The sequence below is a fragment of the Phaethon lepturus genome, unplaced genomic scaffold (genome assembly GCF_000687285.1).
Source record: "Phaethon lepturus isolate BGI_N335 unplaced genomic scaffold, ASM68728v1 scaffold13967, whole genome shotgun sequence".
NCBI classification, from domain to species: domain Eukaryota; kingdom Metazoa; phylum Chordata; class Aves; order Phaethontiformes; family Phaethontidae; genus Phaethon; species Phaethon lepturus.
In genome coordinates this window covers 39,400-54,904 of record NW_010552609.1, presented here as the reverse complement: position 1 = coordinate 54,904, position 15,505 = coordinate 39,400, and the positions used below count along the sequence as shown (strand labels likewise).

Here is a 15,505-nt window from a genome sequence, read left to right as displayed (position 1 = left end):
GCACAAGAAAACACAGTCCTACCTTAAGATGCTCAAATCTAAAACAACACAGGGCAGCGAAAGGAAAACAAAACCATGCAAGGAAAATGAACAGTTCTCATGTCAGTAATACAGCAGAATGATTCACATCTAAGCACAAGTGCTAGTTGTTTGCTTATCCTTTCAATTAAATGCCCGTCAAAGAAATCTCCTACGGTGATAAAAATCAATGCAAAATGCATTACTCCTAGCAAAGTAGAGGAAGAGTTTAATGAAACAACATTTGCACTCATATTGCTGCATTCTGCCCTCTGTTAGACCCACACAAACTCACTGGAGTTGATGAATTTGCACAGGTCTAATTGCAGGCAGGATGATTTGTCCCACTCTAGCTTTATAAAGACATCCCTAAACTCATCAGAATGCATTACCATATTCTGTAGTTTGCTGGTTGCAATATTTGTCATGGATAATAAAATAAATGATCCATGCCAAATCTGCCTTTCTATTAGTAAACTCCCACTGACTCAGGCTGCCTCTTTTCACTGTTTAACAGCAAGAGTCATGAACACAGGCTATATGACTCATGTGGTCAGTTGACCTCAGTGAACTAAAAGGCAACTGTTCATAGGGAGGGAGAGACAGTTGCATGAATGAAGACTTGACGCCTCAGGCCTTCAGTCATCAATGCCGACATAAAGTTCTTTCTTCTACCCTTCATCCTTCTAGTATCTGTTGAAGGCATCAGGGATAATTAACCTGGCTTACCCTTTTCCAATAAGGACCTTTTGGTATAAATCACCAGCTCTCTTCTGGTATGTCCAGAGACGAAGTTGTCTCACTCAATATCTAAAACTCCTACTTCACCAATCTCACCCTTCAGTGTGATGCTACAACTCTACCTTTTATCTATATATGAGTAGTTAAAACCCAGTGTCTGTGAAAAAAAAGAAAAACTGAGGGTAATCTATACCTTTCAATAACTGTCTGCAGCTACCCGTACTGATTCTAGCGCGTAGAGGTCAACTTTCAGGTGTAGCATCTGTCACAGGAGAACAGCTGGATGTAGACACACTATAGACTACATCTTTGGCACTTGACAAATAATATTGATTTCCAACAATTCCTCTGATCTTAAAAACAGGAATAGAGTTTTTCAGACTGGTTGGTTTGGTCCAGTGATTTTTCCAGTGAGCCTGCCACCATCCAGTGTCAGCATCTGGGCTTTAGACCATCTATATCACACCACAGCTGCCCAAACCATCTAATCTTCTCTCTTTCATCTAGCAATTAGTACAGTTTTCACTCCTTAGAATAACCTTTATTAAACAACATTTGCTGTCAGTATTCGCTTATTAACTCAGACTGTAACCTAATCAACGACATTCATTCCCAACTAGAAGAGGCTGTAAAGAAAAAAGCTAAGCATACGTCTTGCCTTGCTATTGCCTGATAACGACTCCTGTTTTATGATACATTTAGATACGCAGTTTGCTATGACTTGTTGAACTTCAATGCACTGAACTCATTTTAGATTGTTAAGCAGACAGAGGATATAATATTTTCTCTCTGCTGACCATTAATTAAGAAACAGGATGGCATAGCAAAGTTTAAAAAAAAAAAAAACAGGCTGTCTACAGGATGGCCTGTAATTAGAAATTGTCTGAATCAGTCTGATTTCCAGTGGTGCTCAGTGTCCCACAGTTCCCAATGACATCAGTGCTGATTCTCAACAACTCCTAATGCAGGCTACTTCTTTCAAAAGCTAAAAGGGCTTTTCAGTAACATAGGAATCTAACTTTAGGTGACACTGGCAAAGACCTTGGACCCATGTACTCAGTCTGCAAATTGAAGAACTGGTCGTGGAACATGATTATCCCTCTAACACTGATCACAGCTGAATAGTTTCTTTGCTCACCAAAGACTGAAGCAGCGTCTTCCTCAGTTTGACTCCAGCACCCAATAACTTAACTAGCTTGGCAGTGAAGGGGCAGTTCTGACCCAACATGGCCCTCTCTGAGAACAATTTCATTAATGATCACTTTCCAAAACACTGAGAAGTCCAGTGCTGGCGCTCACACCCGCAGATGCAATGCAATAAGCAAGTGCTATCAGCACACTGCCACCTTTAAATATAGGTGATCTCTGTACTTGCCTTTGTGGTTTTGACTTTATTTCCACTGCTGCAAGACCAACCTGAATAGTCTGGTAGTACTTTACAGTCCTCTCCATCCAAACAGGGATTCATGTGACACCACCACTTCTGTAGGACAATGGAAGCTAGCAAAAGAAATAGGAAAGAGAAAGAGAGTACAGTCTTTTTTTTAATACTGTTCGTTTTAGTAGGGATGTTGTCTTTGTGCTGTTCAATTGTTTGATTACAAAAGGTAGAAACCAACAGTTACTGTTTTAATAGCTTAACATAATGTTTCAGTTTGAGTTAAAAATGAGGCTAACTTCACCAGCACAGAAGGGTAATTGCCATATGCAAATGGTGAAGACAGGCAAGCATCGCCAGAGACTGATTTGACTCCATCATTTGAATTGACCTCTGGAAGTGCCTTTCCATCCCCACTGACTGCAAAGATGACTTGCCTCCTTCATTTACATGCTTCCGTCAAGTACCTGCTGTAAGGTAGAATGAAACTAAGGTTTCTTATTTAACCCGGATATGCATATGCAAGACTGGATGAAGAAATGCCAGTTTCTCCCTTCACTGGGTGAGAAAATAGAATTGCACAGAGATGTAAGCATGTGAGGTTTGCCAGCAAATGGTGCCGATAAGGATGTGGAAACCACTGGAAAATGTTAGTTTATTAACTAAAAATCTACTTGCAGTTACACTACCAGTTTTGCAGTATATTTTGGAGGGCTACAGTAGTACACCTTAACTGTGCAAATTTATTAATTTTCTATCGTTAAGCCAATTTCCATTGATAAGACCATGCTTGTTATTTTTACAAGCGTAGTCATGACTTTACAATACTGCTATTAACAACAGATATATTTTCCCACATACTGCCGAAAAAATTTACATGCATTTCTCAGTTTTGCATTGTTCCTGGGATTCATCAAATCACAAAAAATTATTATTAAATATATCAGATCACAAACTTACATAATCTAAATTGGATTTTGAAATAAAATACAGATGAAATGTTGATTTAGTTAGTCTGCATTATTCTACTAGCTGCACAAAATATTGAATTGCATGCTTTAAAAGATACCACATCCAAACGAGATGAACAAAAATAATTTAGTCTGCTTCTTGTAAAGCACTTTTCTCCTTTTAATTTCAAGGTGGATTCATACGTCTGCAACCTTCAAATTAGGGTGACAAGCAGGCAAGCTGACATCAGGATATTGCTGAAATGTTCATTCAATTACTTTTGTTTTGCACATTCACTGTAAATCTACGTGAAAAGCACTATGAAAAATATACTTCTGGAACACCAGTTTGGCTTTTATGAACTATTCCTTCAATATCATAAAATTATGAAATAAATGCATTATTCCTCTCAGGAGTAATTTGGATCTTAGATCATTTGTATTGATGCTGATTGATTGTTGACAAACCAGATGAAACTTCATTGTGCTTCCTAGGAGGTGACGGATCATTTCCACTCCAGACATACAGCCCAGTCATCTATTTTATATCTCTGCCGCTTTCTAAATTTGTTTCTATTTCTATACCACATTTATTTAAGGTAAATATGAGCAACTCTAGAAGGACAGATTCAAGAAGACTGAGGGCATGTGCATAGGTCCCTAAGCAAGCAGAAATCCTGGTAACAAGCTAGCTGTGTCTTCAAAGCCAGCGAGTCCTCCTGGGAGGCCTGGCTACTGCATTACACAGCTCTGCACAGTGCTGTTGTGAGTGTGGATGAGATGACATGCAGAGACTTCACCTGTGCTATGACATGTGAACATGCTTTCATATAGTTAGTGTTACGCTAAAAAAATAAGTTCAACGTCAGACCTTGAAAACCACCTCACTCACCAGTTTCCTGCAGGTACCTAGAATGCCTTGTGCCTCAGTTACTCTAATAACTCCTTAGATCCAATCTTTTTCATATTGGTTTGGGTGCAATATGTTGTCAGACCATAGAAAATGCACCAAATGTGGCAGTTTTTATATATCTATACAACCTGCATCAACCTCGTCCTAACACCAGATTAGAGAAAAAAAAAAAAAATGGTATTAGTTGATTGGCCAAAAGTGCAGCACAGAAATAGGTTAACACAGCATTCTTGACCAGTTGTGCCCATGCAACTTCCTGGCCCATGCGGAACTAAGATAGTGAGACTGGCCCATCATCTCCAGCAGTACCATCTTCCATTAAAACAAACACAGATGTGAATGGGAAACATGGATGAGTCAATCTGTAATTCAAACAAGCTCCACAAGCTCTTCAACAGACTGCATATTTCACCTTCTATTCATCTCTTGTTTGGAGACTTCCATAGAAAGTGACTCCTACCCTTCTGTTGACTGATTTCTATTCTGTGCAAATACCTCTCCTCAGAGTAATGGCAACACTTTGAAATACTTAATACAGATCTCATTCCATTAGTTTCCAGCAAATTCCCAAATCTTTGCTGTAGAAATCCACTAATTCTTACATCCATTTTATGTCCAATTTCTTTGTAGTTGTAATGTCCACTCTGCTGATCTATATGTCCTAACTGGCTGTAGCTGTTTTTGTCAAACACACCCCTGAGATTACTCCATTAAAATTCTCCATCAGAGACTTAGGCTCGTCTTCATAGCTAGAGTTCTTTAACTATTACTATCCCTGTAACTGTGCAACTCACTGGAGGATATAAAGGCTTCCTCTTCTTTTCAGATTGAGGCACTCTTGGAAGGATTTCAACAGATGACTTTCCTAAGAAATGAGAGCAGCTATGTCACTCTCATACATAATCACTCTCATGAAGGGAAAGGAGACTGCTTTAGTTTGACACTAGCCAGCTGATTTGCTGGAAATCAGCCAGAAATAAATCTGCTAACATCGCTCCCTAGATAACATGACTCCATGGAAACTGTAGGTTCATAGAGAGTAAAGCCAAAAGGTGTCAATATATCATCTCATCTTGCCTCACACAATTCAGTGTGTTGTGCCCCGATTTGTGTTTGGCTACACAGTGTTTTCCAAGCCAATCTGGGACAGGTGAAGAAAGAAACTTTTCCCATTGTCATTTTTTCTAACAGTTAAACAATCTCAGCATGAACCACACAGCCCTAGTTTTCTTTCTCTTCCCACCTCTTCTGTTGTGCTTTCTTCTCCTACATTACAACACCTGTTAACAATCATAATTTTCCCCCTGTGAAGGCACTGAACGTGCCACAAACCAGTAACTTTTCAATCTTCTGCCTGATAAGCCGAGCTGATTGAACTTCTTCAGTTTCACATCACAATACATTTGCCTTTATTAACGCAGTTCTTTCAAATAGGTTCAACTTCCTGTGAGTAGGACTATGCCATGCGAACGCGTTGGGCTTGTCATTAATTACTCCTTTGCCCTACTGGATGAAATCCGGACATGATTTTGTCAGGAGAGATTCTATATTTGCTTTCGGGTCACTGCTGAAAATGTTGTGTGTCAGGTGTAGAGCTAAGAACTGTGAAATCCTGGTAGGTATGTGCCATTTGACTACCACTTCCTACTGATGAGTCTATGGAGAGATGTGTTTTTGAGGTATGCTAGATAACTGACACTGAGCAAGCGCACACAATGGCATATGGCTCAAAATTAAATAGCTTACAAAAAACTGAGACTTAAATCCTCAAATGTATTTAGTAACCAAATCCTTAGTTGAATAACTTATCTTCCAAGGTAACTTGGAAAACCTGGGCTTACATGTATCAAACCCAGAAACTCTCTGTATAGTTTTGAAAACTCCTCTGGAAAGGGAATCAGTAGTGTCTGGCAAATCTCTTTTCAGAAAGCCACATAAACTCTTGTGATCTGTACTCCAGGAATTCCTTGCTAATTGATATCACATCAGCTTGTTAGGACTCTAAACTACACAGAATCAGAACTAAAAAACAAAACAAAACAAAAAATTTTATGCCAGTAGATGTTGGTTAGCACCTTCTGTAGTTAAAAATAAGTTAGAAAGTACCTCCTCATCCTGTTAACTTAACAAAAGGAAAATTGTGATACTGACCTGCCTCAGCATTAAGAATGTCAATATTTCATGCATTATGGGACAATTTTATTTTAAGGATTACTGTATGTTCTATTTGAACAAGAAAATTCATACTGTCTTTAGTCTGGACAAATGCAGGTGTCTTTCCTGCTCTGCTGGATTTAGCTCTCTTCCATATAAATTTTCAGTATGCTACTCATTCTACTGTATATTTCCTCTTTTTCTTTGAATACTGACATCCTTTTGAATTCTCAAGTATCCCGAAATCCATTCAAAAACAGTGGGAGGGAAATCTTCCCAGCTGTTTCTTCTTTTATCTATTCCTTGTGTATTGATTTTTTGTCATCTTGTTTCCATATGCTCTCTTCCTTTCAGTCTGGAACCCAGATGGGCTTTCAGCCACACTTGTCCTTTTCCTTCATTGTGGTTCTTTGGCCCTACAGAAAATTCTTAAACAATTGTTTAGTCCCATTCACATTTTTTTCCAATCTGAGTGTTTCCTCCTCATAAATTCTAGTACTAATAGAATTGCCTGCATGGAAGATGATTTGGCCAGTGATGATTTACTTAGATAAATGTGTTAAATGCCTCTAAGATAGCTACTCTACAGACAACAGTTATTAATGTTTTATCTTCTTGGCAGTAGCTGCTAGACAAGCTGGAGGTGCTTACTCAAGGATGTTTACTTCCATAAAGAAAATGGGTATAAACAAAATCTCATGACTACCTTAAATGTAATTTAAGTCATTGACGGAAGAACAGGTTGACCTTTGCCAAGCAAAATTTTCTATAGCTGCAATCACAGTATAGCTACAACTCAAGGCAAGGTAGACAGGCTGCATGGTATGTCCTCTCTGCATATTTAAAAACTTCTTTCATATGCTCCGCTTTTTTCTGAGTTCAGTGGCTCAATTTATCTACAGCAACATTTCTCAAAGTATCAGATGGGCCTGTACTTGGAAGCTCAAATAACACCCAGGAAAATGAGGTGTGCACATGTACAGAAAAACTAACCTTGTTTTCTTTGTTTGCCAATGCTTGTCAATAGCTTTCACAACACAAATGACAGAGTTTCTTGTTGGATGTATCCAACATGCAATTATCTAAGTAAGTGTTTTATCATGGGCAAAGGATAAAAGATATCCTGACCCAAGGAGTTCTTGCCCTGTACTCTCATCTAGGCTATGAAGAGTGATTTTACTGTGCTTGTAAAAATGCTAGGAAGATCTCAGTCTATAACAAACATTGATTTTCACCTTCATATCCTTCTTTTTAAATGAAGTACTTTGACTTCTCCTACTACCAATATTTAAAGTTTCTGAGATGAAACACTGTAGAAATGCAAAGCACTCCATAAAAGTCAGTTAGGCCCCACAACACAGTAAGGATTACTGCATAACATGGAAAACAACTGATTTGTAGGCATCAAGGCACTTAAGTCTTTCACTTTATGTATTTGCAAGATTTAATTAGCTTTTACTTTCCTTTCTGCACCACTTCAACACCTTTTCCTTGAAACTCACCTGGATATCTATCATTTTGTCTGTAACACAAGTACTTAGTTTCCTCCTTAGCACATACCATGTCAAAAAAATAATCATTTCTAGGTGTAGGTCTATGCCTGACTTGGCTCAAATAGGGGGCCTTCCTGAAATTTGGTAGCTGTGAATATTGGTACATGTATTCACTAACTTCTTGAGCAGGGCTTTGCCTTAACATATAGTGCTGCTCCCATAGACTGCTGATTAAATCTGACCTTGTGTAAAATTCTTTAGCATCTGTCAACTTATTTCAAAATGTAAATATCCAGCTGGCCTATGACTGTATCCTAAAAAACATGATGATGGGCTTTACAAGCCTGTTTCATGGCCTATGTATACCAAAGGGCACAACGCCCAATACACACCAACAAGGAGCTCTGTTTGATGCAGTAGGCTCTACCCCCACCCAAATTAACAAACAAGCTGTCACTGAAACCCAGTGGTATCCAGGTCAGGAAACCCATATGTTGCAAGACTGAAAAAACTACGGAAAAATACCCAACTAAATTAAAAATCTGTAAAATACTAAAACCAGATGCAAAGATTTCAAATGAAGAAGGCTTATTTTCATTTGGTTACAATTTATTGGGAGGAGGGGAAATCCAAACAAATACTAAAACCAGATGCAAAGATTTCAAATGAAGAAGGCTTATTTTCATTTGGTTACAATTTATTGGGGGGGGAATCCAAACAGGTTATAGCAGAAAGTTGCTCAAACGTCAAGTTCAAGTCCAGAACAGAACGGTAAGTACAATTTGTCTAGACTTTGCTAAAGTCCCAGACCTTTGCAGTCTTCCATACTCTGTGAGAATCTGTTTCTTGCAGTAGTCTTTATTTCTCATGGAGCACCTACAATCTATGACTAGTAATATGCTTGCCTGGCCTAAAGGAAAGCTAGTATCAACTCATTGTTTCCCAGGTTGTTAAGACTGAAAAAGAAATCAGACCCTCATTTAAAAATAGCAAGAAAAAGCAGACTTCTGTAAAATCATCATGCAGATCTCAAAATGAATTGTAATTATTTAATTACATAACCATCCATTTGCTTGGTCAAGAAAGGAAAACATCATTACATTCCAATAGCTTTATAAAGGCTGCTGCTCTGCACAGAACACAAAATACGATCCCATTTACTCAGCTACAATGATCTTTTTGCTGCTGCCCAAGAACAGTTGAAACATGCAAACCCAGAAAAGTTCACCGGCTATGTCAACATAAGAGAGACTGATCTCATCCTATTTATTATTGTTTCCTAGCATGACTCACACAGAGCTGTCTTCCTTTTGAGTGTGTGTAAAGATGCTAAAATCCAAACAGAACATAAATCCTATTTATTATTGTTTCCTAGCATGACTCGCACAGAGCTGTTTTCCTTTTGAGTGTGTGTAAAGCTGCTAAAATCCAAACAGAACATACTTAACCGTATCTACAATAAAAACTACTAAGCACTAAGCCACTTTTACCAAGAATTCCAATAGGTAAAAGCATCTCTCTGTGTATGACTAAAAACTGTGCAGTCTGACACAACAGGTGGGTGGTACTTTCTGGACATATACTTATGAACGTGAATTACATTGTTTTCTTATTTTGTCCAAACACAGTTTAGCACATATATAATTTGAGGGTGGTCAGTGACTGGAACAGGCTCCCCAGGGAAGTGGTCATGGCATCAAGTCTGTCAGCATTCAAAGAAGGTCTGGACGATGCTCTCAGTCATATGATTAAGTTTTAGATAGCCCTGTGAGAAGCAGAGAGTTGGATTCGATGATCCTTACGGGTCCCTTCCAACTTCAAATATTCTATGATTTGCAGTAGGAACTACAGGTACCAAATATCATGTGCATATCATGCATGATCAACAGCACAGAGACTATTGTTGACCTAATTTACATGATAACTACTCCTGGATAAGGCCTGAAGTTCAAAAAAAAAAAACCAAAACATTAAAAGACTACTACAAGCCAATTGCTCTATAAAATATAAAAGTAACTTTGTGCTTTGGGCATGTCCTTCCCTTTAAGCTCAGAGAAAAACATAGGCAAATTAAACAGCCCTGCATTCAGTAAAAAAAGTGCTGGAAAATAAAATTAAATGCCTGTATTAGACTGAAATAGGCATAAACTGTTTCTCGATTCAACAGTGTAAAAGCCTGCTGAAGGATATGCGTAGAGTGGGAGAAAACACATCTAATCCTGAGGCTAAGGAGAGTTCGTTTCCAAGCTACAGCAACTGAATAACACTGACTGTAGCCCCAGATGCTTGCAAAAATAAGCGAAGCATGTTAAAGCATTACCGTAAGGGGTGAGGGGGAATCAAAGGCTTCCACTTTAGAAACCAAAATCTTACATTCATAATATTTTTCCGTATTTAATTTCAATTATATTTGAAGAAAAAAACAGCTGCTAAATCATTTCAGCAACTGTTTGCATCCACAAACTGAATTAAGCTTCTATGGTATCATACATTTATACCTTTCTATCATGGAAAGACAGTGTCACCTTTGCAATCCATAAACGAGTTTAAAACAATGCCTGTCTTTTACTATCTATTGTATGCAAAATTATTTCTACTGTTTGACATATCATCTAAAAATACAGAAGGTACTTCTGATTTGACAAGAAAGCAATTTAACTTCAAATGAGTTATACTGCTAAAAGCATAAGAATGGCAATACTAAGCTCTGTGAGGATTTCAACATCTACCCAGGAAGGTGATGGACTAAGGCAACTATACCACATTTTCCCTTCATCAGGTAGGTGTCTTAGCTCAGACACTGTGTCCTGTGCAGCAGTATGCTTGCTCTGCTCTCTAAATGCTACTGTATTTGGGGTTACAATACAAAAAACTGAATAGACATGAGGCATCATTATAGCATTCGTGTCCAGCATAAGAAACCACTAGGCACATGAAACCGTGAAACATTCATCTAGAGAACAGTTCTCAAAATCAGATGTCCCAGCACCATCTGCTTGCCCAGTCTTAGGGTTGTATTTATAATCCAGTGAATTTTCAGTTAAGCTACTAAGTCTAAAAACAACTAGAAGGGTTATCATAAGCCTGAATTTTTTGGCTTATGCTGTTTTCAGACTAGTTTTAAAGGAGAAATCTTGTGTGACAAAATTAAGCAAGTTTTATTGGCACAGACATGAAATGGACGAGTACATATATTAAGAGGATTAATTACACCCAGATTTATGCACAGACTCATTATCATCAATGCACAGAGATGTTTCCAAAATTAACAAAAGGAAGGATTAGCTTTTGAGGCAGTGGGAAGTCAAACAATCAAGGAGACTAAACTTCTCAAACAATCTTAATGAACCATGAGCGAGCAGGAGACTGCTTACCTTCCACACACGAGGGCTGAGCCCTTGTCGTACCAGCCACCTGCCCTGGGAAGCAGGAACACTTGACTGTTTGCGATCGTTCTTCAATCCGGTTCTTATTGCAGCAACGATGCACTGCCACAACTTCACATGTCCCTTGCTTGACTTGGTGCTGGCCTAATAATTGCAGAGATAAATGATGGAGAGGAAAACAAAACATCAGTGCACATAGAAAAAGCAAGTTCCTACAGTGCTACAGGATACTGAATCTCTCAAACATCAGTTTAAATCCCAGGAAGACGAAGGAGCAAAGCACTTTGTAGGACCTGGTTTATTCCCTGAGTTTATCCTATTCTTACTAATAAAGATTAGATCATCATAACAAATCAATTTTTCAATCTTTCTTCCCTGGCCCTTACAAAGCCATAGGAAGAAAAGTAGATTGGAGTAGTCAATTAGATGGATTGGACAAGAAGACATACAGAGACAGAGCACACTCCTCCTTCCTTTGGCTTACTGTTTTGCTTTAGGTTTTATATTTAATTCTTCCCTTTCATAAATGGACACAATGGACAGGACAGTGTTTAACACAAGGGAGACTTATCTTAGATAGTAGGGAGACTTTCTAACATAATAACATGTAAGCATTGCTTGCTGTGCCTATCATTGCAGGTAGGCTAAGAACAAGGTAGGCTGAAAAGCTGTCATAAATAGTCAAGTTTTGTAACAAAACCAAAAATAATGCAAAAAAAAAAAGCCAAACTATATTGATTGCTCGAGTTCCCTTACGGACCGTTTTAAAGAAATCTGTGATAAAAATTCTTTAAATATTTTAAAGAAATCTGTGATAAATAGGAAAGCACCCTATTGCTTTCCTCCCAAGTGCCTTTCCTCACAATTCACTGTCCCCTATTTCTCTTTTATTTTCCCTTCCTCTCCTGTCCTTGCATCTGCCTTCACATCTTAGCTCCACTGCCGCTTGCACCTGACCATTTTTCTGCACTGCCAAACTTACTCTCTGTACTGCCTAAAAATCTTTCTCAGAAATCACACTTCACAAAACCCCTCTCCTCTTTTCATAAGTCATTTCCATGTCCTCACTTTCCTGAACAGCCTTCAAGTGCTTCATCTTGCATTTGTCTCAGCTTATTTAGAGTAGAGCCTTGGATGACTCTTATCTATGTTTGTAAAGCACCTTGTAAATTAACAGTGCTACAGAACAGGGTGGGTTTTTTTCATAAGTGAGCTAGACAGAGAGACAACACTGAGAATAACAAAAATATTCACCATCAAAGCAGTACAGGCTCCTTATGTGAGAAGATACAACGGTACAGATATTGGTGTAGGTGTGTGTAATATCAATGGTACAGCAGACTAAAGAAAGGAAGGTGAAGGGGAGAGCACTCTTCAGAAACAAACAATCCTCCAAGTGGCAAGCCTGGAGGATTGTTCTGTTTCCTTCTTACTCCATGCGTGCCCTGTTTTGGTGTTTGGTTTGGGGGTTTTTTTGGAGGGGAGGAGGGCATGTTTCGGTTTTTGGTTTGTTTGTTTGTTTGTTTGTTTTTACAGTATCTGTTACTAACTAATACCAGACACAGGATTTTGAGATAGAGAACACCTTGGTCTGATGCAATATGGCCAGGCTTACATCCTTATAGACAAAGTATTACTGAGTGATTAAGATCATTGTATTTTTTGGGCAGAAATTTTTATGAGTTGATTAAGTGAGAAAACTTAACTTTTAAAAGAGTTAGCAACACAATTTAGGCTTCTAAGGGAGTTTTCAAAAAAAGGAGAGTATTCAAATACATATAACTTTTTAAAAGATTGGCTTGGCAATGTTCCTTTGCTGTGTGTGTTTTGGTTTCACAAGTATTTCAAGAACAGCTAAAGCGCTGCCTGACTTTTGTGGCCAAATTTGTATTCACAACAACCTCAATGGACAAGAAACTATGTATATGCAATCCTCGAAAGGAACTTTAGTCTTACTATTTGTGCACTCAACATGCAAAAAGAAATTATATATACAGGGATGTTTTTTTCTGAGGAAAAAGCTACACTGTGCTTTTAAACAAAACATGCTACAGCAGGAAAATGCATAGTGTGTTTTGCAGAAAGTTGGAAAAATGTTGAAGAGAGCGTATAAGTATCTTACATAGCTACTGTGATAAGTTTATTGGCAGATTGTGAATTTTCACGCAAGTACCTAATACCCATATCATAATAACATGAAAAAAATGAAAACAGCTAACAGCTTGTAGGACAGTGGCTTCTCTCAAATCAATATGGAAAATAAATACACAAATAGAGAAATTAAATTGGCCGTGCCACTTCATTCCAAAGTATTGTTCTACAAAACACTCCTCATGACAATGTTTGGAGATATTAAGCAGACAGCCAGGAGTTCTGACAGAAAAGATTTTATAAAATGAGATTAATTTTATAAATTAATTTAAGAGAGTATATTTTTGTTTATTTATTAGGTCTATAGCCTGAGTCAAAACCTTTGGAGTAAACAGGGAAATTATCCATTGGTTTCTTACAGTGCTTACAATGGTGGTCCTGCATTCACTTGAGTCAACAACAAAATTTCTGTTGACTTCAGGAGAGCAAGGTCACAGTCTAGACTGTCTGTTGAGAAGGAGATTTTATAAGGGAGGGGAAAAAAAGCAAAAATTAGAAATTGCTCAGGCCACATGCTTGAGTTTGCCATGTATCTCATCTGAAAGACCAAGCGGCCAGATCTTTTTAATTTAAGTCTTTATTCACCAGACATCAGATGCCAAGAGAAGAGTAGAAGCCATTTTTTCAGAAGGTACATCATAAAGATGGACTGGACCCAGCTCCAACGATCAATATGTAGCTGAAAGAATGTCTATTTTCAAGCTCAAATCCTGCTTCCTTTAGGTGAACAGTCCTGTTAAGTCAATACCAAAATAAATCAAACAGGTTGGCCCTGAGCATACAGACCAAAAAACCTGAAGCTCACTTTCAATTCTCTTGTTTGAATTTTAAAACAGTGACAGTGCTGAAGGAGTCAACAGGCCCACAGATGTTTACAGAAGTCAAAATTAAGTTACCTCATGAATGCATCCTTTGGTTTAGTAGCTGTTTTACTGTACACTTATTGATGCTTCACAGCTACATAAGCAGGTAAGAGAAAGTGTCCCCTCTGCATCTGCAGACAGGGGTAGGATGCTAAGGTTTGAAAGTACATGCAAAGGAAGACAATGCTCTCTTCCCCTGTCCCTAGTGTGCAGCTCTTGTGGAATATAACTGTGAAAGGTGCTAAAAAGCCAAAGACATCTGCATGCATCATTTGCATTAATTGGATTGCCCTTGTAATAGTCTTTCCCCTCCTACATATTCACATCTATATTTCCTCCTGCTTGTTCAGGCACATCTTAACACTTTTTATTCTACTGAACACCATACACATTTCTTCTTAATACTCAGACACATCTGTGAACAGGTGCTGAACAAATGCTAAGTGATAGCATGCTAGCTTTCTGTCCCATTTTTGTCAGTGTTCAGCGATCTAGAGGACAAGCACTCAGTTTGCAGAATGGCTTTCAGATTTAAGAAAACTCACAGAGTATCTTCAGAACTAACCATCAACTCAGCCTATTCTCTACCTAGATTGTATCTACATTCATGTACACAAAGGCAGGAAAAAGAAAGAATATAAAAATACTCTCTTGCACATTCTAATCTCCATCTTGCACTAGATAAACCTTCATCTCAGGTTTAAAGTATATTTAAGGTACAGCTGAGAGCATAATGACAGAAAAAAAAAATCAGGAACAGCCTTAAAATATTTTATAGTCAATGGATTCTCAAGAAGCCAAGGCATTAGAGGAGCAGGGACTGAAGAATTTTTAAAGTGTGAAGATCACAGTAAGTGAATTCTACTCCAGACACACCAAGAAAGCCATTTCAGGGAGAACCGCAATGAGAGATAGGGAGAAAGCCAGGCTCTGGAGAGCAAAGTCCCTTTGGGCTCACTTATAAAAAGCCCATAAATTTATAGCTCTTCACCTGTAAACCTATTCAGATCTGCAACCTAAGGGCTCTCAATATTTGTAGTTGAAATTCAGTTACATCTTCACAGTTAAATAAGAAAACTCTCCAAGCAAAGATACATTTTATCAGCAACAGTACCAGCAAAAGGTTCCTGCCATAGAACACCTTCCGCATACCAAAGAGAGGATGTCTGCCAGCCAGGCACTGTGGAGGGCAGAGGATGAATGTTGAAAACTATGGGGCTCTGGGTTACCTCTGATCAGGACTTTAGCACATGTGTTGCTCTCCATATCCCAATTTCTTTGCAGCTTAACTTCCCTAGAAATGCCAACGGTAGTCAAGTTCACTAAGGACACTTTCCCTATCTCTCCATACAGGGTACAGACGTAACAGGATAGGGCTTGCTAATGGAAGCAACCTCCAGGACACTGCCTGCTATGAATTGTGCTGCCTTTCGTAATGAGATACCTACAGATAATAAC

General features: G+C 38.4%; 1 protein-coding gene across 1 annotated transcript in view; it reads right to left on the bottom strand.

Annotated features, from left to right (window-relative positions):
* Nucleotides 1-955: 955 nt before the first annotated feature.
* The window catches only part of FAM19A4 (family with sequence similarity 19 (chemokine (C-C motif)-like), member A4), a 50,309-nt gene continuing 35,759 nt past the window's right edge, over nucleotides 956-15,505 (bottom strand). Inside the window, exons 3-5 of the mRNA XM_010291276.1 lie at nucleotides 11,022-11,177; nucleotides 2,135-2,259; nucleotides 956-1,021 (exon numbers count right to left, since the gene is read on the bottom strand). Of these exons, the coding sequence (XP_010289578.1) occupies nucleotides 956-1,021; nucleotides 2,135-2,259; nucleotides 11,022-11,177 (347 nt within the window). The remainder of the gene's footprint in view (nucleotides 1,022-2,134; nucleotides 2,260-11,021; nucleotides 11,178-15,505) is intronic.